The sequence below is a fragment of the Thermobia domestica genome, chromosome 8 (genome assembly GCF_964235325.1).
Source record: "Thermobia domestica chromosome 8, izTheDome1.hap1.1, whole genome shotgun sequence".
NCBI lineage: Eukaryota > Metazoa > Arthropoda > Insecta > Zygentoma > Lepismatidae > Thermobia > Thermobia domestica.
Genome location: NC_137461.1, coordinates 56,183,998 through 56,210,948, shown reverse-complemented (window position 1 = coordinate 56,210,948; position 26,951 = coordinate 56,183,998). Strand labels below are relative to the sequence as shown.

Sequence of the window (26,951 nt, the reverse complement as noted above, 5' to 3'; positions counted from 1 at the left end):
GTCTGATGAATGGCAATGGTACTTTGAAACAAATGGCAATGTCTGGGTGATATGGAGATATACGAGGGACAATCGGAGAATTTGGGGGAAGGCGGAAATTTTCCATTCTTTTTCTATCGCAAGTGATCGTAAAGTAGTGGGCAAACAAGACATGCGTTTAATGCAAGAGACATTCATCCTGATTTGGTGTTGCCTAATCACAATCCTGCATAGGATGCTGTCGCAATGCTAGTATAAAGTTTGAATGAGCGACTTACTCTGTGCCTGGCAAGTATGGAGGTTTGAACAATTAGTGGTAAGCAACATAGTCAGACATTGACAACACTGAAATGGTTTGATTGTCTTGTAACTTTCTCCCTTGATGCTTTTGATCATTTTGTAACTTCCTCGATTCACTCGTCCCTTTTAGGTTCATTTTTTTTTTTTTTCATTAAGTTGTTTACACATATCCTTAGTTTGTGTTAATCCCGCGCTTTCCTCTCAATCTACATTTAATTTCTTCTTTATTATTTCGTTTTTATTTGTTACAGCTTATGTTTTATATATTCTTTTTATTTTATTTTACTTATTTTAACAGCCTTTATAAATCCTATAAGCCAGAGCTTGTACCTCAGGATACATCAACTATGAAAAATTCTTCTGCATTCCCGAAACTTCCTAGCCAATTATCGGAGAGGTTTGAACAAGTTCAGAAGAGAAACAAGATGCAAGAAGAAACCGGCAACCCAAGTTTGGATTTTACGTGGACCGATTCATTTGCTCGAAGTAGTGTAAGTTTTGGAGTAAGATTGCCACGGGTAATTTTTTTTTTTTTCCTCTCGACGTTAGGTAAATCAGTCCTGTTTCTGTTCCAGTTCCTGTTTCAGTTTCCTGTTCAAGTTACTATCAGGAAGAACTAGATTATTGTAAAACAGTTATTTCCGGATCATAGGTTCGCCAATTCTATCTATATGGGGCGCGTGACGGACAAGTACAGTAAGCATATACTGTATTCTTATTCGTTGATACTTCCGTTTTCTCCGATCATATAGTTGTACTGTTTTATCACCACTCATTAGCAGATGCGAAAGACTAGAAAGATTAACGTAAGGCAAAGAACCAAACATGATCTGATCCTCCCGTACATACGTGAAATTTTGCTCGCATGCGCCTGCTTGACGTAAAATAAAAAGTAAGTTAAGGTATAAGAATCATTGAATAGTTGGAAATAAATGAAGATATTTTTGTTAATGATGTTCATATATACATTCAAAACAATGTGATTTGCTTAAATTAGTATGATCTGAAAACTACTTCAGAAAAAGGCAAAATAAGTAAAACGGATTATGATAAGAATCATTGAAAAGTATTGAATCGATAGTTTTTTTCTCTCTTTCTTCACGGACTTCCCTTCCTGGGGGCTTAGTCAGTAAGACGGCTACTTACCAACCCGGTTTACCCTTGATCCCCAGTGTGGTCGGAGTTTATTTTCCCGTTCTTCCCTCGCACAAACGCGGCTAAGAAGTTCCCCCAAGGCGTTGTGTCTATCATGTCATCTCTTCTAGGTGTCGAGATGAACATTCAGAATCTTACCATCACACCACCCGTGATTTGCATGCCTTGTTCGGAAGAAGGGAGGTCAGGAGGGAAAATAATGTTTATCTTTTCTTGTAGAACTCACTTGGCCACGTTCATGTTAAAGCTGTATATTTCTTTATATATTTATATATATATATATATATATTATATTGGGGTCGTGGCTCACCTTGTAGCTCTGTGTTTATTATTTTAATTGAATATTTCCTTTTTCCCTGGAAACGTTATCAGTACCCTTTTTATTACTGTATCACCGTATCCTTACATTTGCATCTCGTATTGTAAGTTTTATCTTCTTTAAAGATCAATAAGTGCAAAGTATTCAGTGATTTAATTTCGATTTGTCATTGCTCTTAATAAGTGTCCCTGTATTTACCATCAATTCACGGACACAAGGCAAACCACTTTTCTTATAAGTATGTGCTTCTATAAGTAGATATAATTGGAGACATTATAATAATATACGGTTTCGAAGCACTGTTCACCTTTCACCTCTTGTTCGTCTTCAACCTAATTTAAGTTGGGTACTTAAATTAGCTGTGGATTAATGGTATCTCTTTTATTCACGTAAAAACTAAGCAACATTACATTCGTATTCCTGTCACGACTTCCGACATGCAAGCTAACATAACCGGTAACTAATACAGACTACCAAAATTCAGTCTGCTCTACTTCTTCTTCTTCTCTTTACTAATCAGTTAGCACTGTTTACAACTGTTATCAAACAACTTAAATACATCATAAACTTACGTCCGGAAGTACGGTGAGCTTATACTTCAACAGTTCCTCCTAAGCTCACTTTTTTGTAAACTTGGTTAGACCCAAACTTTTACGAAAGTATTGAAATTTCACTCGCTCAAGAGGCTTTGTCAATATTTCTGCTATTTGTTCTTGTCTAGGGATATGATCCACACTTATCTTCCCCTCCTGATAGCATTCACGTACAAAATAATGGCGCACTTCGATGTGTTTTGAGCGCTTGTGAAATCCTGGGTTTCTCGCTAACTTTACTGCACTGGCATTATCAACTAACAACATTGGTTTCTCACCACATTTAGCACTAATTTTTTGAAGAATACGATTTAACCACATTAATTCTTTTGCACCTTCACTAGCTGCAACGAACTCGGCTTCCGTAGTTGAAAGTGCTACTGATTTCTGGGGATTACTGGACCAAGCAATTGCACTTCCTCCATACGTTGCAATCACCACTTGTTGATCTTCTTGTTTTCAGATCACCAGCAAAATTTGCATCACTGTAAGTCTTTACGTTGTCTTCTCTTCACGAGTGTACAGCAATCCTAAGTTTGAAGTTCCTTTTAAATACTTGAAGATCCTCTTTACTTTTATCCAGTCAGCTTCAGTTGGATTCTGCATAACTTGCTGCATATGCACTTTGTTCGCGACACTGCATATGCAATATCAAGTCGTGTTGCTTGAGCCAAATATAACAAGCTTCGCGATAAGGTACTTTACTATCGAGTAATTCATCTGAACCACTATTATTTTTGTCACTAGGAGTAGGCACTGGGTTTGAATCTTTCATTCTAAATCTCTTGAGAATATTTTTTGTATATACACACTGATATACAAAAATTCCTTCTTTCCTTTGCTCTGTTTGCATTCTTAGAGAATTATCAACTTCCTCACTGGTTATTTTGAATTCACACTGAAGTTGTTGTGAGAATTTCTCTATTTCCTTGTCGCTGTTACTTAATACAAGACCATCGTCGACAAAGATTGTCACTAGTATTTTCTTTCCTTTTTGCTGTCTTACAAATAAACAAGGATCTGCTTCACTTCTTTTGAAACCTTGATGCTTCATGAAATTTACTAGCCTTTGATTCCAACACCTTGGTGCTTGTTTCAGTCCATACAAGCTTCTTTTAAGCTTACATACTCGTTGACTGTGGTCACAAATCCTTCCGGTTGACGCATGTATATTTCTTCTTGAAGCTTACCATTTAGAAACGCTGTTTTAACGTCAAATTGATTCACCGATAAGTTTTCTGCCGCTGCAACAGCTAATGCAGCTCTTACTGTATCGTAGCGTGTTATTAATGGACTGAATGTTTCACTGTAATCTATTCCCGCCTTTTGCGAATAGCCTTTTGCTACTAATCTTGCCTTATAGCGTTGTACAGTCCCATCTGCATTCAACTTTGTTTGAAAAACCCATCTGTTTTCTGTAACTAGCATTTCTTGGAAGATCTACTAACTCCCATGTATCATTTTCTTTCAGATCTTCCATTTCTTCTTTTATTGCGTCCAGCCAATGTTATCTGTTGACAGACTTGCTTCATCGTAACTTTGCGTATCACCTTCGTTCTCTTCTGCTGAAGCATAACAGGCTGCTCCAATTACGTAGTCTCCTGACCTCATCCATACTGGTTTCTTCATCTTCCGTGTTGACTTTCGAACTCCCTCTTCTTCTGAAGTATTAACTTGTTCTTCGTCCGAAAAATCACCACTTCTTTGATCTTGTACATCTTCCTCCGGAACTTGACCCTGGACTTCTTCAAAAAGTCGACTTCCTCCGAAATTGCAGTTTCTTCTAACAAATTCGAGCATACAGTTTCTGGTTTGAAATATACATCATGCGAATGTACAACTTTCTGCAATGAAGGTACGAACACTTTGTATCCATCTTTTTCGTTCAAGTAACCTCCAAGTTTTCAGTACACACTCTTATTATCAAACTTTTTGCGAAATTGCTTTGGAATGTGAACATAACATTCAATTCCAAAAACTTTCAAATGGTTGAGCACTTTTAGCTGTTTTCCTATCCACCGGTGTTTTATCTTTTTTTTTTTTTTTTTTTTTTATTTATTTTCCTGTGTGATTCAGAATGTACACAGCAGTTTCACACGCATTCGCCCATATTGTTTTTGGTAAGCCACTTACACTTATTATCGACCTTTTCCATTTCGACAACAGTACGATTTTCCCTTTCTGCCTAGCCATTTTGCTCTGGATTGTATGGTGCTGAGATAGCTTGTGTAATTCCCTTTTTGTTCAGTACTTGACGCACTTCTTCACAATCAAATTCTTTACCACCATCACACCGTAACATTTTCACAGTGTGTCCTGCTGTTGACGTTTCATTGAGAAATGTTTGTAGACATTTTGCTACTTCATTTTTAAGCTTGGTGAAAAATATTCTGCGGTACTTGCTGTAATCATCTGTAAAACACACGTAATATTTGTGCTTTTCTCGTGTTTCCACTGACATCGGTCCGTTCACATCAGCATGTATTAAACTACCTACTTCTTTAGGCCTATTCGACCTAACCTTAAAAGGCTGTCTATGTGCTTTTCCCAAAACACATCCATCACAAAATGAAGTATCTTTTTCACTGTCACTTGCTTTTATGTTAGCTAAAAGTTTCTTTACGTGTCTTTTGTCCTGATGCACCAGCTTTTTATGCCACACTTGCAGTGACTCTGGTGATGATGCAACATTTACTACAGCTGGTTCATTTGGCACCACTACTCGCATGTTCATTATGTATGCATTATTTTCTCACTTACCTGTTGCAATAATTTGACCCTTTTTCTTTAATGTGACTTTTTGTTCTTCCATTGAAACATTCACACTATGCTCCACGGCACTTTTCACTGAAAACAGATGTTCTCCAATTTCAGGAACATACCACACATTTTCAAGATAGCCTAGTTTCCATTTGTTTTCTACATATAATTCAACACTTATTTTACCGGCACTATATGCTTTCACTATTTGTTTGTTTGCAACAGACGCTTGCACTGGGATTGAGAAATTTGTGTACGTTTCAAAATACTGCTTATTTGCGGTCATATGATTCGTTGCACCACTGTCACAAATCCACTGATCCACTCCTTTTGCTTCTTTTGTTGCTGCAAGCGCTGATCCGACTTCTTCTTTCTTCTGGGCACTTGATGGACTGGTTTCTCTCCCTGACGCTTTCTTCTTTTCCTTGTCAGCCTTCCATTGGTATTTTAAATGTTTATAGACTGGCAGTAGTAACATTTACGATTGTCTTCTTTCGTCTTTCCACTGGTCACTGTTGCATTTGGTTTTGTTACCGATTGTTTGAATTTTGTTTTGTCTTTTGCATTAGAAACGCACCTTTTTCTTCACTGACTTCTGTTTGCATTCTTTTCTCAATGGTACAGAGTTTTTACAGAAGACAACTTGTTGTTCTCTTCTCATCGTCTAGTGCCTCCCACACGTTTTGTAAACTTCTTGTACTCTGGCCTTATGGTAGCTAGAATACGCCCACCGGTATATTATTCGAACCTAGTTTTTTCAGTTCTGTGTTCATGTCGGAAAATAGTTTTTCTGCTTTTGCAACATACATGGCAACATCTGTATCTGGTTCCCTTTTTAGATTAAAAACTCTGTCATTAGCATGTTCAACCTTTGTATACTACTTTGTTCATATACACTAAGTAACTTGTCCCAAATATCCTTTGCACTTGTATAGTTAAGTATTTAATTTGAGACTGTAGGACTAAGTGCACTAGCGATTAATGCAGACGCCCTTGCATTGTCTCGTTTCCATTCTCGCACTTTTTTTCTTGTCGTTCTCGGAACTTATTCCTTCAATTACTTAGGGACACTTTTTTGAACCATCAATAATCGACGTCATATCAAACTGTTCAAAATACATCATATGTCATTTCCACTTCTGAAAATTTTCGGCGCCAAAAAAGTTTCTCAACTTTTACTTGAGGCTCAGTCATCTTCGCGCAATTTTCTATACTTGGACTCACACACAAATTGTTTCAATTTCTATTCCCGAAACTGAAATCACAATGAAATACGGTAGAAGAACTCGTATTTCTGGCTTTACAGTAATGATCGTACTGTACTGCCTGTCCTATGTACTCCGAACTGTACGAAATCCTTTCTACTGATAGTTGTATCGAACTGTTCTGACTACAGAGATACCCGTCTGGTACCCATAACCTCTTCAACCTAATTTAAGTTGGGTACTTAAATTAGCTGTGGATTAATGGTATCTCTTTTATTCACGTAAAAATTAAGTAAAATTACATTCGTGATATTCCTGTCACAACTTCCGACATGCAAGCTAACATAACCGGTAACTAATACAGATTACCAAAATTCAGTCTGCTCTACTTCTTCTTCTCTTTACTAATCAGTTAGCACTGTTTACAACTGTTATCAAACAAATTAAACATACCATAATGTTATGTCCTGAAGTACGGTGAGCTTATACTTCAACAGTTCGGCACATTTTATTTGTGATCTTGCGTAGAAGTACATACCAAGGATTTTTCAGTACCCAAAAATTAGGAAGAGTAAAAGTCTTACTAACGAACTACAGACTTACCTTATCACTTTTAACCAACAGGATGAACACACAGAAAATTTCTTACATCATTTGTTTCACTTAATAACTATTTCTTTAAAATGAAATGAAATAAAATATTCCACTTTAACGTCCCACAATTATGCCCGTTAGGCTAAGGGAGACGGATGATTAAGGCAAGTGAATGATGACAGAAGAATTGGTGGAATGTAGATGTGGGAAGAAGTGAGAGTATCCCGAGAAAACCTACGGACACGATTTTGTCCACCAACAAACTTACTTGGCCGATTAATTTTTCTTTAGATACGCCGAAGAAGAGGTGAAGAGTGCCTCGAAACTGTTTACAGGTCTTGTGTGTTTTGGACGTTTAAAAGTATGAGAATTTTTATTTACTGTTCATAATGATGCATTACATCGTATCAGTTACCAATTATGGGGTTTTAATTTTAAAAATTACTTGAATTTCACATAAACAAAGTAAGACTTAGCTCGTCTGGAAGCAGTTGCTCGAGGATATAAGTATAGGCCAATATTGTTTATTTATTTATTTTTGGTACAAAATTGATTTACTTTTGGTTGTATGCAGTCGTTATTTTAGTGTATTTCTTATGTAATTGTGGAAATCTGGAAAATGTTTCCTCTTATTTATTTTCTTCTTGAACTTCAACATGTTACGATGGACTGGAATTGGCGGGGAAAAAATTCTGGACTGGGATTGACGGAATTTAAAAGCCCGTTTCCCTCTTGCCGGCGATTGGTCTAATCAAACGAACTGGGTTTTCTATTTTTGCATTTTTGGTTAGATCAATCACTCTGCAAGTGAGGGATCGCGTTCCAGTCACTACCCAGTGTCCAGATGTTTCTGTGTAATCACATCCCATTGTACCTTCAGATATCTTTAAAGCTTTTCGGAAATACAAAAATGATTTTGCCATATATGTTGTTGTTTGTTCATTTATTTTTGAAATTGTATAAATGTATTGATAAAAATTTTATTTTGTTTAGTCGTTCGCATATTTCACATTTACTTTTTCACAAGGCTATATAAATTTTGAGCAACATTCTTTTGAATGAATGGAAGAGTCGGATAAAATGATGATATAAATGCAGACTTATGATGGCTGTACTATTCTTGTATTTGCCATATAGATCGAATAAAAGACTGGAATTCCTATTGCAACAGAAATATGGATTCGTTTATTTACGAAATGTAAAAATATGTAAATTATTTACTTCTACTTCACAGTTTCTCAAATAAAATAAAATAAAATAAAAGTGTTATTATCTGTAATAGTGTACGTAAATGGGAAAAAGTGGAGCAGTAATTACCTATCCAATCCGGGGCATACTTATATAATGAGGGGGCAAACATTACTCTTAAGTAATATTGATTTAGGTGACATTGGGGTTGTATTTAATAATGTTAATAATTAAGTACTTGAATTTTAATCACCCTAACAAGAAGGAAATAACTTGCCTTTAACGGAAACCTGTCTTTAATGGAAATGTTTAGGATACCATTAAGTATAACCTGCATTAAGTGGAAACCCGTATATAAAATCTTTCCAGCTTTAAAACAAAGTAGACGTAAACAAAGCGAAATGTGTTACTCCGCGGTTCACGCGTGCTTCATCAGCGAGAGACGTGAACAGCAAGATCGTCGCTAGCTTACTGTCGTCGCATAATTTCCAAAGTGTAAGGCTACGGTTGGTTGGTAAATAATTAAGACACTGACACTGACTACTGCTATGTTGGAAGTTGTATTGTTCCTGTTGTGCCCCTGTTTCTGTTGTCCTCTTTTGTGTTTTATAACACGTGATGAAGATAAATTATTGTCACTTATCATCGTCAGGAAACTCTGCATTCTGCAATTTCAAATGAGCGGGGTCGGCGCGCGAACGCATACGCATGCACAGTAAATACTATATGTCCAAGTACTGATGAGGTTGAAATAAAGCTGTGTTAAATATTATATATATTGAGTTTATTATCACAAAATCCAGGATAAATTCAGATATCTTTATTTGAAATTATTATTTTAGTAGGGATTATATTGCGGTAGGATACTAGTGCAGTGAGACCAACAATCAGTCACTGATCATCGACCCACTGGAAGTCAGGTGAGTTTGTTTACATCTGCTGTTTACGTCTAAGCTGGAAAGAGATGTACAATGCGATTCCTTTTGAGTATTGTCATCTTTGATTATTCTTACTGTTGTTTACTGCTCTGCGCTGCACAATCTGCGGAAAACTAAATACAATGAAAGAATAATATTCTATTTTTATTTTCCAAACCAACTTTTATTTCATATTTAAAACATAACTAATTTGGTTTCGGAGTCTAGGCTAGTCTAATATTTATTTATTTTACAGACAAAGAAAATGAAAATTGGTCTAATTCCTCCTATTACATACGTGAAGCTTCGATCAAAGTTGATTAGAAAGCAACGCACCTATTTGACTCAAGTTAATAAGTAAGTATAATATAAAAATCGTTGTATAAATGGAAGTAAATTAGGATATTTTCTTAATTCATAATCTTTTGTTGTCAGATATTAAAGAAAAATATGTAACTTTTTGATTCATAATGATGCTCATTAGCACAGATAAAACAGCGTAGTTTGCTTAAATTAATACGATTTTAATTCTAGCTTTCGTTTGAGTTTTCAAACTACTTCAGGAAAATGCGAAATAATTAGAAAGGATTTATAAAAGTCATTGAAAAATAATGGATCGGTATTTTTCTTTTTATTCACGAACTTCCTTTCTTGTAAAGAACTGTGATGACAGTGGGTAAAACGTCTATCTAATCTTCTTTTGACCCCTGGGGGCGCAATGTTAATTTTTCGTTCTACTCTCATCCAAATGCGACTCAGATTCCATCTAGAACATGGTGCTAGCCACATAACTTTTTCTAAGTGCAGAGGTAATGGAGGTGTAAAACCTTATGTTTACAACGCCCGTTGTTCTGTCTTGTAAACGAAGTGTATCTTTACTTTTACCTGTTCTTGCAGAACTCTTAAGTAGTCGTAGTGTGACTGGGATAAAGCTTCACTTCTGGTGCATGCGATCCCTGCTTTGCTCCCACCCATGCTAAGTGGGCTTAGTCATGGATAAACACCATGAGTGTCGGTTTTCTCGGGTTCTCCCACTTTCTTCATTCCACCATTTCATTCATTCTCCCCATCGCCGTCTTCTTGAGCCTACACACATCTGTCGGACGTAAAACTGAAAATTTTAATTTGTTTTGTAAAACTCTTGTGGTGACACTGTGTATAGCTATGTATTTTTTTAAAAAAGTAAACGTCAAGAAATTTGCATAAGCTTTTAAACCAATATTGAGTTGGTAAATGTAGTGTATAAGTGGATAGTTCATATTACTAATACACGTTGGATATGTAGTGAAGTACTTACCAGAAAATATAATCAGTACTTTAAAAAGATATACTATGAGCACTTTCACTGAAACGCTTCATCATACAGGATGAAAAATTATGCAGAAAAGAAATGAAATAATAATAATAATAATGAACAGAGAAAAGCTGAGAACCGTTCAGGTGGGCACCATATTGGACTGAGGGTTATGAAGTTTAGTGGAGGATGATGAAACTACTGGAACGGGTAGGTCGAAAGAAGTACAAGAAAGCGAAGGAAAAATAGAGAAATAATGAAGATATGAAATAAATAGTAATAATTAAATTTAAAAGAATATATATACATATAATAATAAATAAAATGAGAGATTTAGACAATAAAAAGTAATAATAATAATAATAATAATAATAATAACGGAAATTGACAAAGATAGCAAATGGAGTGTGTGTACTGGTCTCAATCGTCTGTAATTATCTACTTACTACTTACATTCTGTTTGATATACATTTTATTTTTGTCAATTTATTTTATTATTATTAAAACATATAATGAGCATTATTTCTGCAACAGAGGGATCGTGCTGGATCAGTGGTAGAGTGCTGCCATTTGGGGTGTAATGTCTGTGGTTCGATCTCCACTTGCGCCAAGTGGGCTTTGTGGTGGACAGACACCATGTTCGTGGGTTTTCTCAATCATTTGTCAATCACTTTTCTCTTCAATTCATTATTCCGTTGCTACCCTGCACTCCTATCAACCTTTCCGTTCTACCAGTTTTATCTTCCCCATACTAAACTCCATCTATTCAAAACCTGATATATACATGGATGTGCCAGCACTCACTCTGCTCGTTCTCTGTCTTTATCTTTTCTTCCTACTTCTGTGTCTTCCTATCTGGTGAAAAGTTTAAGCGAATGTATTCAAGAGTGTAATTTTAGTGTGTGAGCATATATGTCTGTATTTATAAGAAAATATGTATAATTTGTTTATTTGTTTCTCTTGTTCTAGTGCGAAGAAGTTAAAGGAAAAATTTTCAGAATTAGAAATGCCAAATAATATTTTATCCCTATTAGGCTCACCTCAGGGCTGCTTTCTTCTAACACATTGCAGTAGACAAATACAGAGTAGATTTTCTTACCTTTTGTACAGCAGACTTTGCAGTGGTAAGTGTAGAAATATTAATTAGCTTGTTTTAGATAGTAACGAAAATTGTTAATGCAGGGTTAGCCTAAATGATTCATCGGGTTTCAAAGCAATATTTAATGACAAGTATATGACGTACAAAGACGAGTGATACACGAAAAGATAGGTACACTCATCAGGTTTTAAAAGCCCGCTTCGTGGCTCGCGTGCATGCTAGATGGCAGTCCTGTAGTATCACTCTAAAAGATGGAAACCATGCAAAAGAAAAAAGTTTTTGTGTGTTACTATATGCATCGTCGGTTATGAGCGTTCAGCGAGCATTCGTATGCAAATACGGAAAAGCTGCACCTGGTCATTAGAGCATTTTGTGTTATTGGTTGTCTTTGTGAAAGGGAAAACACAACTTTTTTTCCGTACCATTCTCAACAGAGAACTGCTACATTGCTGGACTGGGTGATGTTCCTCTGTTGCTGTGTTCCTCTAGGTCGCCAGATCTCATGCCATGTCACTCCTTCCTGTGGGGTTATGTTAAAGACAAAGTTTGTGTACTGCCAATGCCAACAACACTGCAAGAACGCATCACTGCTGCTGTGACGAACACAGACGGAAACATATTAGTGAACGTATGGATGGAACTGGATTGCCATTTGGTTGTGTACCTGGTGACAAGAGCGCACATATTGAACATTTGTAGAATGTACTAGAAACTTGGTGAATGTATCTATCTTTTTATGCATCACCCATCTTTCACGTTGTATGCTTGTCATTAAACAGTGCTTTGAAACCCAATGAATCATTTAGTATTTTAAAAGCAAAACTAACACTATATTTTAAAAGCAAAATGCTAAACTATTTTTCAATATCTACCTTACTGTAAGGGAAATTATATTAAAATTATCAATGTGAGTGGAGCGGAGATCGAACCCAGTATTTGGCTTACCATGCAAGTGCGGCTACCCAGTTTTTTCTCAGACCATCTCTAGCGTTTCACTCAGCGATTTAAGTGAAAGTGTGTGATGATCTTTGAAAGGACTGAGCAACGTAGTAATGAAGGCTCTTCCCTAAGCTTATTCCCACTTTTCTAAAAAATTTAGTGATTCACTTAAAAACAATGAATATTGGAATATCCCGCACATGGCTCTGTTCACAAACAAGCAACACATGTTTGTATTTACAAACAACACCATGTTCGTCCTAATACTAAAGTGCGTGCGAACTACTACAGTGGCAGACGACTGGAACATCAGCGACATCACTAGTCACGTGACGAAGGACCACTAGCGCCACTGCCATACTGGAGCAGCTATAAAACCAGGAAAATCACAGCGATTGGCATCCGTCTTTGGCTGGTCAAATCCACTCTCTCAGCTTGCCTGGAGCTTTGAGAGAAACCAAACCCAAAGCCTTTAGCTTGCTCGGAGCTCTAGGTCTTGTTCTGCCCACTTAGTTTTCTCAGAACTCTGTGGAATTCTTAACAGGGTTCCTACTGGTCAGGGAAGTCAGAGAAAATGGTGCAGGTCAGGGAAGTTGAGGGGAAAGACTTGAAAACAGAGAAATTTTATAACATATATGTTTTCTAACATTAATTGTATACCAATTTCAGTTTAGCCAACTATTATAATGGACGTTCAGATTTTTATGAAAGGTAAGTGGAATGTATACTCATGTCAAATTATTGTCGCATGTCTATAAATATGTTGTTGTAGGAATATAATTTGATAACGTATTTGCCCGGTATTGCTTATAATGTTAGTATGTATACAGTATAATCGGCAGACATGTATGTGGCAAATTTCATATAAAAAGAGCAGTAAATAAGAACAATAAAATGAAAATAAAACTCTCTTGTCCATTTAGCAACATTATGTTTTACTCATTCTCATTTTCGTATTTATAATTCTTTTCCTACGAAATTTACCACAAATATACATTTTCCGATTATAAACATAGTATCAGTATTAAAAGTACCCTGCAAAATTATTATCAAATTAAATTCTTACAAGAAGACAGTTATAGATATGCGACAATCATTTTGGACATGAGTGTACGTATGAGCTATTGATTACTATTTGCCTCTATAGAATAAATGTTCTCATATATAAATATTCACCGTTATTTATTCCTTATTTACAAGTCAACGTCATCTGACAGCTGTCATGAAAGTCAGGGAATTTCCTGTCAAAGGTCAGGGAGAGTCAGGGAAATAGATTTCTCCTGATCAGTAGGAACTCTGCTTGCTCGGAGCATTCAGGATCCTAAATCCACTCCACTTAGTTTGTTCGGAATTCCGTTGAGATTTTTCTGTAGGCTGCTCGGACCTTGAGATACTATATTTTGCCCATACTATATTTTACATCATAGTGATTTTTGTAACCTACTGTTTATAGAAAAGAGAATTTTGTAATAAAGCTTGGTAGTGGGAGAAAACGATTCCGGAGAATAATTTGCTCTACCTGTGCTTCTACCTAAGCAGAACTTTACAATATCAAAAATACAGAAAGTGAACCAGATAGTATCTACAAAATGATATTATATGAACCAATAATTGTTTTCAATAACCTTCGTACAGTGTATATATTTGGGTGCCCAATAATTATGACGTCATAAACTGCGGACCCAAATTTCTGGTTTATAAGAAAAGATTTGGAAACGTTTATTAGTTTATATAATATCATTTTATAAGTACTGCCTGGTTCACCTTATAGATTTCTTAATTCTTCACTGCCTTTAAGTTATTTACTAAGTTTCAAAGACGTTGGACTGAGCGAAGAGCCTTAATGAACTAGGTGGTAAGCTAGAAACTGATTCGATCTTCGGTCTAGTCGCACATTTTTCACTCTTTCGAATTTCAGTTGAATTTGTTGTTTTTGAATGAAGAAACGACTTCTTTCTTGCTCCAGTGTTTCTGGTTTTCATCCCTGAAACTAGTAATGGTGATCAATCTACTTTGTGGCCTTTCTTTAGTTATTAAAGTGTACTGGAAAAATACCAAATAATTACATAAATAAAAGCATTAAAATATTAGATACTAAAGTGCGAATGCCATATGTACTATTATCCCTTTCCTGGAAATTTTATTCAACCGTCATTCGCAGTAAAGTTTCTTTTTTTTATTTGTTTGTTTGTCTTTGTGTTTTCTTTCTTCAAAACAACTGTAAGAAGATAGTATGTAGAACATAGAAATTAGTATAAGAAATAAAGGTACAAAAAATTCAGTTCTATTGTTTTCAGCTGAGAAGTACATGATATCTTATCACGTCGTAAAATTATATCGTATTTTTCAACTGAAAGTAACATGTCCAAATGTCTAGTTCATCATACTTCCTATTTTCCGCTACTATGTTTTCACCAAATTTTAATATTAACTATTTTAAAATTATTTTAGATATTATGGCAGGAACTTTACTAATAAGGATTTAAGGATGCTAACAATTATTTGATTCTTACTGGAGGTGTATTATAATTTTGAGTCCCCCCTCCCCTTAAAAAAAAGCATACATACGACTTGTTCAATAATAGTTTGCATGATCGTATTTTGCTAAAATATTTATTCGAATTTAAATGCGTTTCATTGAGTTTTCAAAGTCAGAAGTACATGTTAGCCTTACTCGTGACACAGAGTTTACTTCCTTAAACCCGGTCCAGATTGTAACACATGGTGGTAAAGAATAAGTACGTATGTGGTAAAAGATAATACATTTTAAATTGTAATCGAAATTACTAATTTTGTACGTATTCCTATGGCGCGCCATGGAATATGTACAAGATTTATAATTTTAAAAATAACTTTATTATAGTACAGTTATACGTATTTTTATTGTAAGGTAAGGTAAGTTTGTATATAACAACTAGGAAGATATAACTAAAATTATTTCGCGCATTTTCAGTGTTCCTGGACGATCTTGACCCTGATATTACTACGAAAGAAAAGGAACATTTCCTGAATCAAATAATAGTTTTGCAGAATTGCCTGCAGCAAGGTATTCCCGTAGTTTCAAGATTCTTGGCAAGATATTTAATAACATGGGATGGATTCGATTACATGAACTTTATATTTCGTCTGGTTGAGAGACTTGTATTTTCTTCATATAAGGGTAAGTTCACGAAATTCATATTTTGCTGAGTGTTGTATCTTTTGGCTAGGTACAAGATGTGAAATATATTAGTTTAACAAATGAGAAATAAAGATGTGTATACCGTGATTTAAATTTGTGTAAATTTCTCACGAATGAAAAAGCAACTGGGAAAGTAAATGTTGAGAAAGCGGAAGATCTTGAATCACGTATATTACAGTGGTAGTGCCCTTAGGGTTGCCACCTGCCCCTCATTAGGTGGGACGTTCCAAATTTTAAGCATTCTGAATTATGTCTAAGAGGGATGCATTGCGTAGCGAGACACGAACCTTTTCAAAACACTTCTAAAACATGCGACAGAAATTCTTAGTGACATGTCTAGGTTTCGATTCACGATGTGTGTGCCTATAACTATCGTGATGTTGATAAGGTTCTATCTCTAAAATATTTCGTGTTGATAGCATTGAAATTACGGCCAGTGTTGCTATTCTTCGACCGGTTCAATGTTCCACTAACTGCTAAAAGGTTTCTGTGTATGATTTTGGTTTAAATTTTCTAATAATAAACCAATCATGACTAATAAATCAATCATTATGTTTATATACCTACCGTTTGATTCCTTTTCTTTGTTTCTTTAATAATTCTTCAAGTCATCTTCCGATCTTTACATCAGAATGATTTTGGTTTAAATTTTCTAATAATAAACCAATCATGACTAATAAATCAATCATTATGTTTATATACCTACCGTTTGATTCCTTTTCTTTGTTTCTTTAATAATTCTTCAAGTCATCTTCCGATCTTTACATCAGAATTACTTCGATATCATTATAATAAGTCATGATGATTATACATCCATGCCCACACATCTTAACATTTTTTCCCCTTCCTTTCAATGGTGGCATCTCTACATTTCAGTAACGCCTCCTATGCCAATTTAACACATTCTCTACACCTCTCAGTAGTAAGACTAGTATTTATGTAAACGGAGTTTTCAAATATGAACCTTTTGCTGAAGAATTAGAAACATACAGACATTTAAATCAGACCAAAAATATTTTAGATTGTCTGTAGAGGTTACCATGGTTTAATGGTAAAGCGTTTACTTCTCGAGCATAGTAGTGTGATTGAACACGTGTCCATTCGCAGCTTGCACCTTGTTGGGTTGAATCCCAAAACCAACCAAATGAACGTGGGCTTTTTTCTGCTGCATTTTAATTACTTCACCGAATGCTTCAAACATCATTTATGTTTCCATTTCTTTTATAATTGAAGGCCTAAAACTCAAAACTAACAAACTTCATTATGAGATTATACGATTATTCGCACTTCCTACCACATGTACACCCACAGTTTTTCATTTTCTTTGAAGTACGGTGAAACCTCATCCCTTAGCCATTTATTTTATTGAAAACTGACCAACTTACAGAAAGTAAACCAAACCCTTAAAAGTTGTTTGAAAACCAAACCCCTAAAAATTGTATTTTGTTATACCTATTAGTTTGTATTTCGTTAATTGTAAAACTATTTCTCCAGTATAAAATTATGGCATGTAATAAATATATAAGATTGCCATTCATGCATTGTGATTTAAATGCAATTTCAGTAGGCTAATAACCCAAAACGTTACTACACATTCTTTCTTCCATCTAATGATAATATGTGCGGACAATTATCAGTTCCAGGAAATACTCGAAACATCTATATTGTGTAACCCTTAATACCAAGTAACGGAATACTGAAAGTAGCCTCCTGGTGGGAATTCATGTGGTTCAGATCCCACGTTAAGCTTTAAGTCTACGTCTTATATACCTTTGGTGAAAAAAAACAAAAAAACAAAAAAAAAAAAAAAAAAAACACATTAAATCGTAATAGGGGCCGCGGTGGCTCAGTGGTAGAGCGTTCACCTCTGGTGCTTGGGGTCCCGGGTTCGATCCCAGCCCCCGCCAAGTGGACTTTGTGGTGGACAAACACCGTGTGCGTGGGCTTTCTCGGGGTTCTCCCGTTTCCTCCCACCTTCCTCATTCCACCAGTTCATTCATCACTCATCATTACCGTCTCCTTTAGCCTAACCGGTATAACAGTGGGACGTAAAACTTAAAGATTTCATTTCATTTCACTAAATCGTAATAATCAACCAACCATCTAAAAGCCATATTGAGTATTTATAAACAGCACCCTGTTAATTGGTCCAGCAAACAGCAGAACAAAATCCACCTGCCCTGTTATATTTTTTTTCTCTTTCCATTTTATACTTCGTAATATGAATCAGATAATTCTTTGCTGCAAATTTCCTCCAAGAGGCCTAGAAGAAAAAAAGATAGGATTCGAATACGTTAAGGAAACAATGGGCATCTGTAGCTCAGTAAATCCATGTGGACTGGATTATGTCTTGCAATGTTGAATATGAATGGCAAGGTTTAACTGCGTCAGTTTACTTTATACGCTCTTCGACAATAAACAATATCACTGCCTTATGTATTGTTGGAGAAGTTACTTTCAATGGATAATCGCACATTTTCATTCCTTAATGGATAAGTTTTTCCTTGAATTTGTAACATACGTTACGACTTGCTTTTTCGCAATTACGAACAGTATTTGTTTAAATGTAAATGGACTAACCCTGTATACTCTTGTGCTTTGGTATACTTTTAGTGATCTTTGTCCTCTTTTCATTGTTTCATATTGTTGAGGTAACTTTATTTTCGTTTTCAGCATGCTGAACAGGTAGTCCCACATGTAACAATGTGTATGAATATGTTTAAGTAACCTGTTCGGATGTTTGACAATGTAGTGGTAATTGTAAATAACATACTATATACCGATATCATACTGCAATATTACATGTAAATATAAAATACTATCGAATTTGGTATGGTTCATTACGAGCATTATAACCTACTTCAGACAGCAGTGGAAACCATAACAAGTGAAATCCTGAGTAAGAAGATTCAAGAACAGAAATACGTAGAAAAACACTAGGCCTATGTTCGATTTTTGCAAAAGGTAAACAAACCCGGATTTCGTTATGAAGCAGATTAAACGGATAAGACTTTCATTGCATAGTACGTGATTAGTTTCTACAGGCATGTAAAATGGTTTAGTTTTATGGATTCCATGTGTCAAAACTAATCGTCAAAACATCATATAACATCTTACCTGATGTATTAAGTTTCTTTATTAACACCGCTTACGCCATGTTGAAAATTGTGAGAAAGCTGGGACAGGCTTGTGATATTTTCATTCCTACAAATCGGAGTCAACTAGAGAGATCGACGACTCATTCAAAACCTGTACATACAACAACAAGTGAAGTTGCGCTCGAATGAAGGAGAAGCCAATAGTGTGCAGATTGGAAGAGGAGTCAGACAAGAATGTAGTTTGTCGCTCCAATTATTCAACATTTACAGTGAATGTTTAATGAAGGAAGCATTAATGGGAACTGGAAATTTCAAGGTTGGAGAGCAGGTCATTAACAAGATCAGATATGCAGATGATACGGTTATAATAGCTAAAACCTAAGGAGGACTATAGGAGATGATTGACAAAATAGTTGACACTGGAAAACTGTATGGAATGGAAGTTAACATCGAAAAGACGAAAGTCATGAGAATATCCCGCGGAAACACGCCTTTACAGATCAGAATAGAATAAAGAGAACTTGACGAGGTCGATAATTTCAAGTATCTGGGAAATATTTTGACGAGAGACGCTTACTGCACCAAAGAGATCAAGTCAAGAATTGCCATAGCCAGTAGCGTAGCCAGGATGTGTGTTTGGGGGGGGGGCAAGTGCTGTTATAGGTACATATAGAAAAATTACAAACAAAAAATATATAAACATAAAAGTATATAAAAATTACAAACATCAAAGTACCAAAGTACATTGTCGGACCTCTTTGGGGGGGGGGCCTCCGCCCCCCCCCTTCCCTACGCCACTGGCCATAGCTAAAGAAGCATTCAACAAGAAAAAGTCACTCTTAACTAGCAGGCTCAATATTGGACTTAAGAAGGAGTTCGCCAAGTGCTATATATGGGACATTGGACTTTATGGTTCAGAGACTTGGACATTACGGAAGTTAGAGAAGAAGTATTTAGAGAGCTTCGAAATGTGGTGTTGGACGAAAATGGAGAAGATAAAATGGACACAGAGAGCAACAAACGAAGATGTTTTAAAACAGATAGGAGAGAAGAGGACACTTCTAGCCACTATCCTTCGTAGAAAGGCCAATTGGATTGGACACATCTTGCGAAGAAATTGTCTTCTTCACACCGCCATAGAAGGAAAGACGGAAGGGAAGCGAGGAATAGGAAGAAGAAGAACACAGCTGATCGATGATTTGAAAGATAGGAGAAAATATTGGGAGTTAAAAGAGGAAGCTGAAGATCGAGAAAAGTGGAAGAAACATTTCCAGGCCCAAATCTAAAATTGAAAAAAAAAAAAAAAAATCCTCATTAGTCCAAGAATTTGCCGAAAGGCAGAATACTTAATAATAATAATAAATAGATTCTAAGTAAGTAGGACAATGGGTTCTTCTCTAAATAGATATGTGCAAACGAAGGCAATAACTCTTTGCCGAAACGTACGCAATTAATGAATAATGAACATTCATCCTGCAAAATTAAGTAACTGTTTGAATATGCAATAGTTGATCTTTAGATATTCAAGGGAAATTAAATATATTTTTATTGGTGTATTCCGAAGAATTGATTTCTGTCGCTCTTTTTAAAATTATGTTTATATATATTGCTAATTGTTTCTTTTTTTTTTTTCTTTCTAGAGTTGTATATCTGCATTTTAAGCCCGTTATATGATTTATTCCTGTCTTCGCCGTCATACATTCGTTATCGAATAATTACAAGTTTGACAGCACTATTGATAAACATGGTATGTGCATGTATGTTTTTTACGTATTTTATCAGATTGTTTAAAGAACATTCAGATTTCAGATACAAACGTATTAAAAGAGAATATGGCGTCAATTTGCATTAATATTAAGTAATAAAATTGATGTACTGTTACTACTGTGCATTTTATAAAAATATTTTATACATGTTACAAATGTACAAGGGACGTTCAGTGAAGTTTTGCACAGATGGTTGTAATATTGTTATTAGTTGCAAAGTGATGATGAAATTTTAGGTGAACATGTTTTGATCTTTTGAGTACAAGACCTTTTGACTACAAGCACTTGTACTAAATACACCTGCACTAGGCCCACTTGTTTTCTTTTTGTACGATTTTCCACTATTATTGTCTGAAGAGGGTTTCCTTGGGCATTCTGCAGCCCAGTGGCCTACTTCGGAACAAATTCTACATGGAAATTTTTGCTTGGCTCGTTGAACTGACTTTTTAGTTTGCTTCTGAGACTATTTTTTAATGTTCTATTTTCTCATAACTTAGGGAAGGGGTTCTCGAGAGACTAGATTCACTCACAAAAGCACTGGAATCGTTGCGGATGTCTTTTGTTCTCATTTTAATTGCACACAATTTTTCTGTCAACAAATTAACTATCTGGTTTCTCATATCGATAGTTTCCCACACATTCTTAAATTCGTGATATTCTCGTCCCAAAGTTAGGGGCCGCGGTGGCTCAGTGGTAGAGCGTTCACCTCTGGTGCTTGGGGTCCCGGGTTCGATCCCAGCTCCCGCCAAGTGACCTTTGTGGTGGACAAGCACCGTGTGCGTGGATTTTCTCGGGGTTCTCCCGTTTCCTCCCACTTTCTTCATTCCACCATTTCATTCATTACTCATCATCACCGTCTCCTTTAGCCTAACCGGCATAACCGTGGGACGTAAAACTCAAAGATTTCATTTCATTTTTTTCTCGTCCCAAAGTTGACAGAATTCTTCCCACGAGCATTTTTTCGGATAACGTATTTTCGCCCTGCTTCTTTTAGTTCTTCATTCAGCTCCCCAAACAGTTTCTGCAACTTGGCTATGTGACTGTTGATGTCTTGTGTTCGATTCCACTCGGCGGTATAGAATGCTTCCATTAACATGTTCAGTCGTTGAGTGCTACTTTGCTCAAACCTACTGCACAGTTTATCCCATGTCTTTAGCATTCTTACATGTCAGCACTAATTCGGACACTGATTTACTCACAGCACTAGCAATTAGACTTGCGGCTTTCGCATTGTCCTTCTTCCATTCAGATGCTGCTTTCTTTTGTTGTTCACTAGCACCGGTATCAGGAACTTCAGGCTTGGTTCGAGTCCCATCAATGATATCTTCCAAGCCATATTGCTCGAATTGCAAACCCATTTACCTCTTCCACTGAGTCCAATCTTCTGGACGTTCCAGTTTTTCAATCTGCACTTTAAATTCACTTGCCATTGTTCACAGTTCAGTTCACACGCACATGAAAAGAACAGTTTAGCGCGTAAATTGCAAGGCTGGTTTAACCACGTTCTGCTACCATGTTGTGGTTTATTTAACCAAAATTATGTATGGTAATATGCTAAATGGGTTTTGAGCAACTAGAAAAAACACTAATAATCTATTTTGTAACGTAGCTGTTATATTTTGAATAGATCTCCACAAGACATCTAAACTACACTACACAAAACGAACTTTTTTTTTTTTTTTTGCGCTGTCTATATATCGTTGCTATTTTGTTTTCAGTGTTGACAGCTACACACTGAGTTTATCCACAAGCTTCGGAACGGTTTGAGATATCAGAGTGCTGTAAACGACAAAATAATTTGTACGTTAATTGCAAACCATACAAGTAACTAGATATGATACTTATCTAAGCATTTTTTTCGAAACAAAGCATTTAAAAAAATCAAATTTTCAAGCCCCAGACACTTCGTTCCAATTCATCCGAAACAAGTCATACCATGACCATGGTATCCAGTCCTAAGGTACTTCCGATATGTGTTATCCTGTCCATCTACGTTGTGCTACATGTGTGTTAATGGCTTCCAAACTTTGGATATTTTTGATACTATAATATCCTTAGTTTGCAACATTGAATAATAAATTTGGTATTTTTTATTTTCGTTTGTCATGTTGATTTCAAATATGTAATAATCTGACGTAGTGCCATTTGAAAAAATATACCTTTATATTGGGCAACGCTGTTTCTGTTTAATACATGCAAAGATGTCCCCCTTCTTATAGTTGCTTAGTGCAAAGTTTCACTTTTCTTCCTCTTTTTCTCCATTATCACGGTTGGACATTATAAATGATGCAACCTATATGCTAAAAATTATAGTGTAGACGTATATCTCTAATACGTAGGATTTAGGAGTGACTGCGATACGTTTGCTGAACCCTTCTTAGCAAATATAAGATTTCGCTGATCATTGGAGAATAGTGCAGTTATGAATATTACTACCTGAATGGCTTTAGAACACAGGCATTCTGTATCATGCAGTTGCGGTTGTACTAAAATTAGTTTTGAATATATATATATATATTGAATGACACTGTTTCTATCTCCGGATTCTTCCGTTCATCCACTTAGTTCTTTTAGCATTGCTCAACGCCAGATTGGTGTTGAAATGATATGCTAAAATGGTAGACACGCCGAGTTTTATTAACACCATCATACTTTTGTTCTGTATCGTGCAGTTGCGATTGTACTAAAAATAATTTTAATGTGTTATAACACAAAATATTTATCGACTAGTACTACGTTTTTCACTATTTTAGTTCGTAGTAACATCAACAACTAAGAAGGATGGCTATTATTATTATTATTATTTTATTCCAGGTGACTGTTGACTTATTTTGCGAAGAAAATGACCTACCAGGATTGTTCTTGAATACAAAGAAAATGTGGCCAACTGAAGAAACTTTGATTCTTTTAGAAAAGTTTATTTCAGACTTGTGTGTTTGTGGAATGATACTGGAGAAAGGAAGCTCTGTCATGTATCACGCAGTATTGAATTTTCATGAATCGGTATGTATGAAATCAAATACTTAACAAGTTTCCCAGATACTTAATCAAAATGAATTTCGAACATCTCATGTAGAAAATTTTATCGGGTAGCTTGATATTTAGTAATTAATTAATTAATTTATTTATTTATTTTCATTTATTTCAAAATGTTAATGTTTTGTGTTGCAAGTCGAGAACGATTCAAGTACTTGGTGAAAGCTTACACTGAGTCGGATGCTTCTTCGTTCTGTAGTTCGTTAATATTTCTTTTCTTTTCGTGATCATGCACTTCTTGAGAATTGAGGTTGATCCATAGTAAAACTATGCTTTTTAAATAAACCAATAAAATTTTATTACTTGTATTATATACGAACATTAGCAAAGAGAAAAAGATTTACTTTGATTATAGCATTTTATGACAATTGCATGGTATATGTTGATTTTGAATTTAACGTCTCGTTCATCAGCGAGGCTATATGAGAAGTGGACCTATTGATTAACGTGGAATCCGAACCACATGAGCTCCCGCCGGGAATAAATTGCATGGCATAATAAAAGGGTAATTAGTCCGTAGCTTTTCTTTGAGAACACATTTTCTCTTCGGCATTTTGAAGGAATACGAAATAATAAAACTAATTTTGTTTCATAGCAGAGTAATGCCGTATCAATTAAACCGTGCTTAGTTATTACTGCGTCCTCTGGGGCACTATTCTCATAACATCACAGTATTGCCGATTGGTACGATTTTTACGACACATACTATCAATTTTTTGGCCATTACATGCTTTAAATTTCACAACAAGAATGTTATACGTAAATACAAAAATTACGGGACAACTCTGTATTCCGAAGAATTTTATATATATGTGTGCTACTTTCAGATGGGGAATTTCACTCTTTTTTTCTTAATTCTAATTTTTCCTTAATGGTATGGATGTATCAATACTCATTTTCTCTTTATCACAATAATGATCAGGTACTTGTTCTATATTGGAAAGCAATCTAGAATGAATTTCAGTTTTGTTTTAAATGACTATAGATTTTATATGATGCAATGAAAGACTAAAAATCAAAATCTGGCTGTCAATTAATATCTTTCTGTTGTTTGTGGTTACAAGTCTTCTCGATTATTTTGTTTCCAAATAGACAGTAGGACAAGATTCATTTAAGGCTGTTATAACACCTAACCATTGTGAGAAAAAGAAAAGTAGAAAAGTTCTCAAGAATTGTAAGGGAACTAATCTCAGAAATATGACATAAGAATAAACACTAGAACTACAACACAATTGATTTACATTAGGTAAAAAATAAAAAAAAATCACCATATAAAAGAGAGAGAGAAACATGCAGAGATATACGCCGTGTAGTATTGCTTAAAAGTGTACGTACCGTGAAAGTTGAAGTCTAGCTAACCATTGAGCTTTCAAAAGAAAATAATCTGAACTCTTCTAATGATTATAGGATTGATCTTTGTATTTTATAATGTGTTCTTGGTCCTTTAGAGGGAATCACCACTTTAATTGTTTTACTCTGTATTGTTGGATAAGAATGAATCTGATCGATGAGTGGGCTTATCATTGGAGTGGCCTTATTAGTAAAACAACGATTAGAATATTATTAGCATGATTCAGTATCGATAAATTGCATCTTTTCCTCTCGGTTGCAGCTGAGTGAGAACTTATATGTATACACTTTTGATAACTTAGTCCCAGGGTCGATTCCTGGTGGAGATTCTTGAAATTTGAACGCATTACGGAGGTTCGAATTTCCCTTTAAACTAGAGATCCATGTCTCAAATACCCTCGGTGCTGAAAAAGAATGCTCAACTCCAACCAACCTATTGAAAGTTCTATAAAAATTGAAATTTGTATAAACTTAACTTAAATGCGGTTACTAATAACAGTACAAAAATAAGGAATACAGAAGGTTGTTCGCTTTATATCTGATCATTTTTGACCGGTACTCATTTAAAGAGATACCTCGCCTCCACCACCGATCATGTTCTATTAGACCCCAAGCATTGTGGACTATCACACATCATTGCAGTTGCCATTGCAGCAAGCTCCAGGCACGAGAATTCTGATCCACTCGTCCCTGCATGCTTTCCATAGACCACCCAGGATGCACGGATGGCGATGTGTTGAAGACGTCGTTTCAACAGTTCAAATGCGCAAAAATCCATTAGACTGTATCTGACTTTTTAACAGGAATGTCTTCAAATGAAATGACACGCATTCCTAATTCCTCTGCCATTTCCTGATGAAAACGTATTGATGTTTGGCGGTATGACGCGAAGCCTTGTCCATATGAATCATCACCTGGTGAGATGTCTCCGATAGATAGGTGTCAGAATGGATTCTTGGAAGTATCTTACATTTGCCTTCACATTTTTGTCTACCTTATGTATCACCAACTTACTCTTACATCCGAATCCCATTACAACCATAAAGCCACTAGGGAAACTTCCCCTGTACTGCCGAACAAAGTTACTGCGCTCCTTACCATCAATGTCACGTTATGTGATCGCCCGAATGTGACCACCAGCAGTGGGATGGACATATGATTCATCCATTGTGACAACTTCCTTCCATTTGAAACCCACCAGGTACTTTTCAGTTTCCTCCAGTTCGTCTTACGTTCGGTAATGTGACGCGGTAGAAAGTGATGTACACGGGCCTTCAGCACACACTTCAACCTGAGGCACTTGCGAATTGTTTTGTTCACAGTTGACGGTGCGAGGTGGAATCTGCGGCCCATAACGCGTTGTGTTGGAGGATTTTCTTCGTACGCCAATCGACGGATTCTCCTTAACAATACGAATGTTACTTTCCTTGCAGCTCTTCTGGTGGTTTTCGTGGGTGAATGTTTCACAAGAGGAGCCTGTTGTGTGTAACGGGCTGCAATAGCTTTCGCGGTAGTCACTCCAAGTGTTAACCCATTCTCCCGGATCTGTTTCACAATGCGTACATACGAAAACTTGGCATGGAAAAAGGCCATTACTTAACACTCCCAGTACCAGATGATCGGATGTAGAGCGAACAGTCTTCTGTATATTCCGTCCATTAAAAAGCAAAATATGATTAAAATTATCCAAATTAGTATTCCCTTCTTTAAGAAAGTGACCTAATACGACTTTAGTCTTTAATTAAGTTTGTCCCTCATACTATGGACAACTTTAGTCGTTTAGTAGAAGTTCCCTTACTTACTTAGTTTTTTTTTTTTTTTTTAATGATTATAACTTATTTTGAAAATGAGATATTGAAACAAAATGCAGTAAGAAATTAATATAATATTCAGAACTCTAAAATATTTGATACCTTTGATTAGTTGAACTACCTACAAATAGCTCTCGTTCAACATTATAAGGAAGAGAATACAAAAAAGTTAAACAAAAAACGCCACTAACACCTTAAAGTCGATTCTTAACTACAGTATTTGTTTTCAGGTTCTAAAAATCAGAGGATTTGGGAAGCTGCCACTTGGTCTTCAGTTTCGTCCAAGTATTGTGTATCACGGCCTTTTCACAATCAATGCGGTACAACTAGCGCGTGCTTGCTCATTATTGAAATGGTAAGAAGAATG

At 35.7% G+C, this 26,951-nt stretch overlaps 1 protein-coding gene across 2 annotated transcripts in view; it reads left to right on the top strand.

Moving 5' to 3' along the window:
• Window positions 1-26,951, top strand: part of LOC145692906 (centromere protein I-like) — a 77,157-nt gene that overhangs the window by 32,790 nt on the left and 17,416 nt on the right. The window contains exons 7-13 of one of the 2 annotated variants that reach the window (XM_081768461.1): window positions 578-770; window positions 9,267-9,367; window positions 11,274-11,428; window positions 15,296-15,502; window positions 20,262-20,368; window positions 23,202-23,390; window positions 26,815-26,939. In XM_081768461.1, the coding sequence (XP_081624587.1) occupies window positions 578-770; window positions 9,267-9,367; window positions 11,274-11,428; window positions 15,296-15,502; window positions 20,262-20,368; window positions 23,202-23,390; window positions 26,815-26,939 (1,077 nt within the window). Of the gene's footprint in view, window positions 1-577; window positions 798-9,266; window positions 9,368-11,273; window positions 11,429-15,295; window positions 15,503-20,261; window positions 20,369-23,201; window positions 23,391-26,814; window positions 26,940-26,951 lie in introns of both variants that reach the window. The other variant, XM_081768460.1, reaches the window with a different exon arrangement.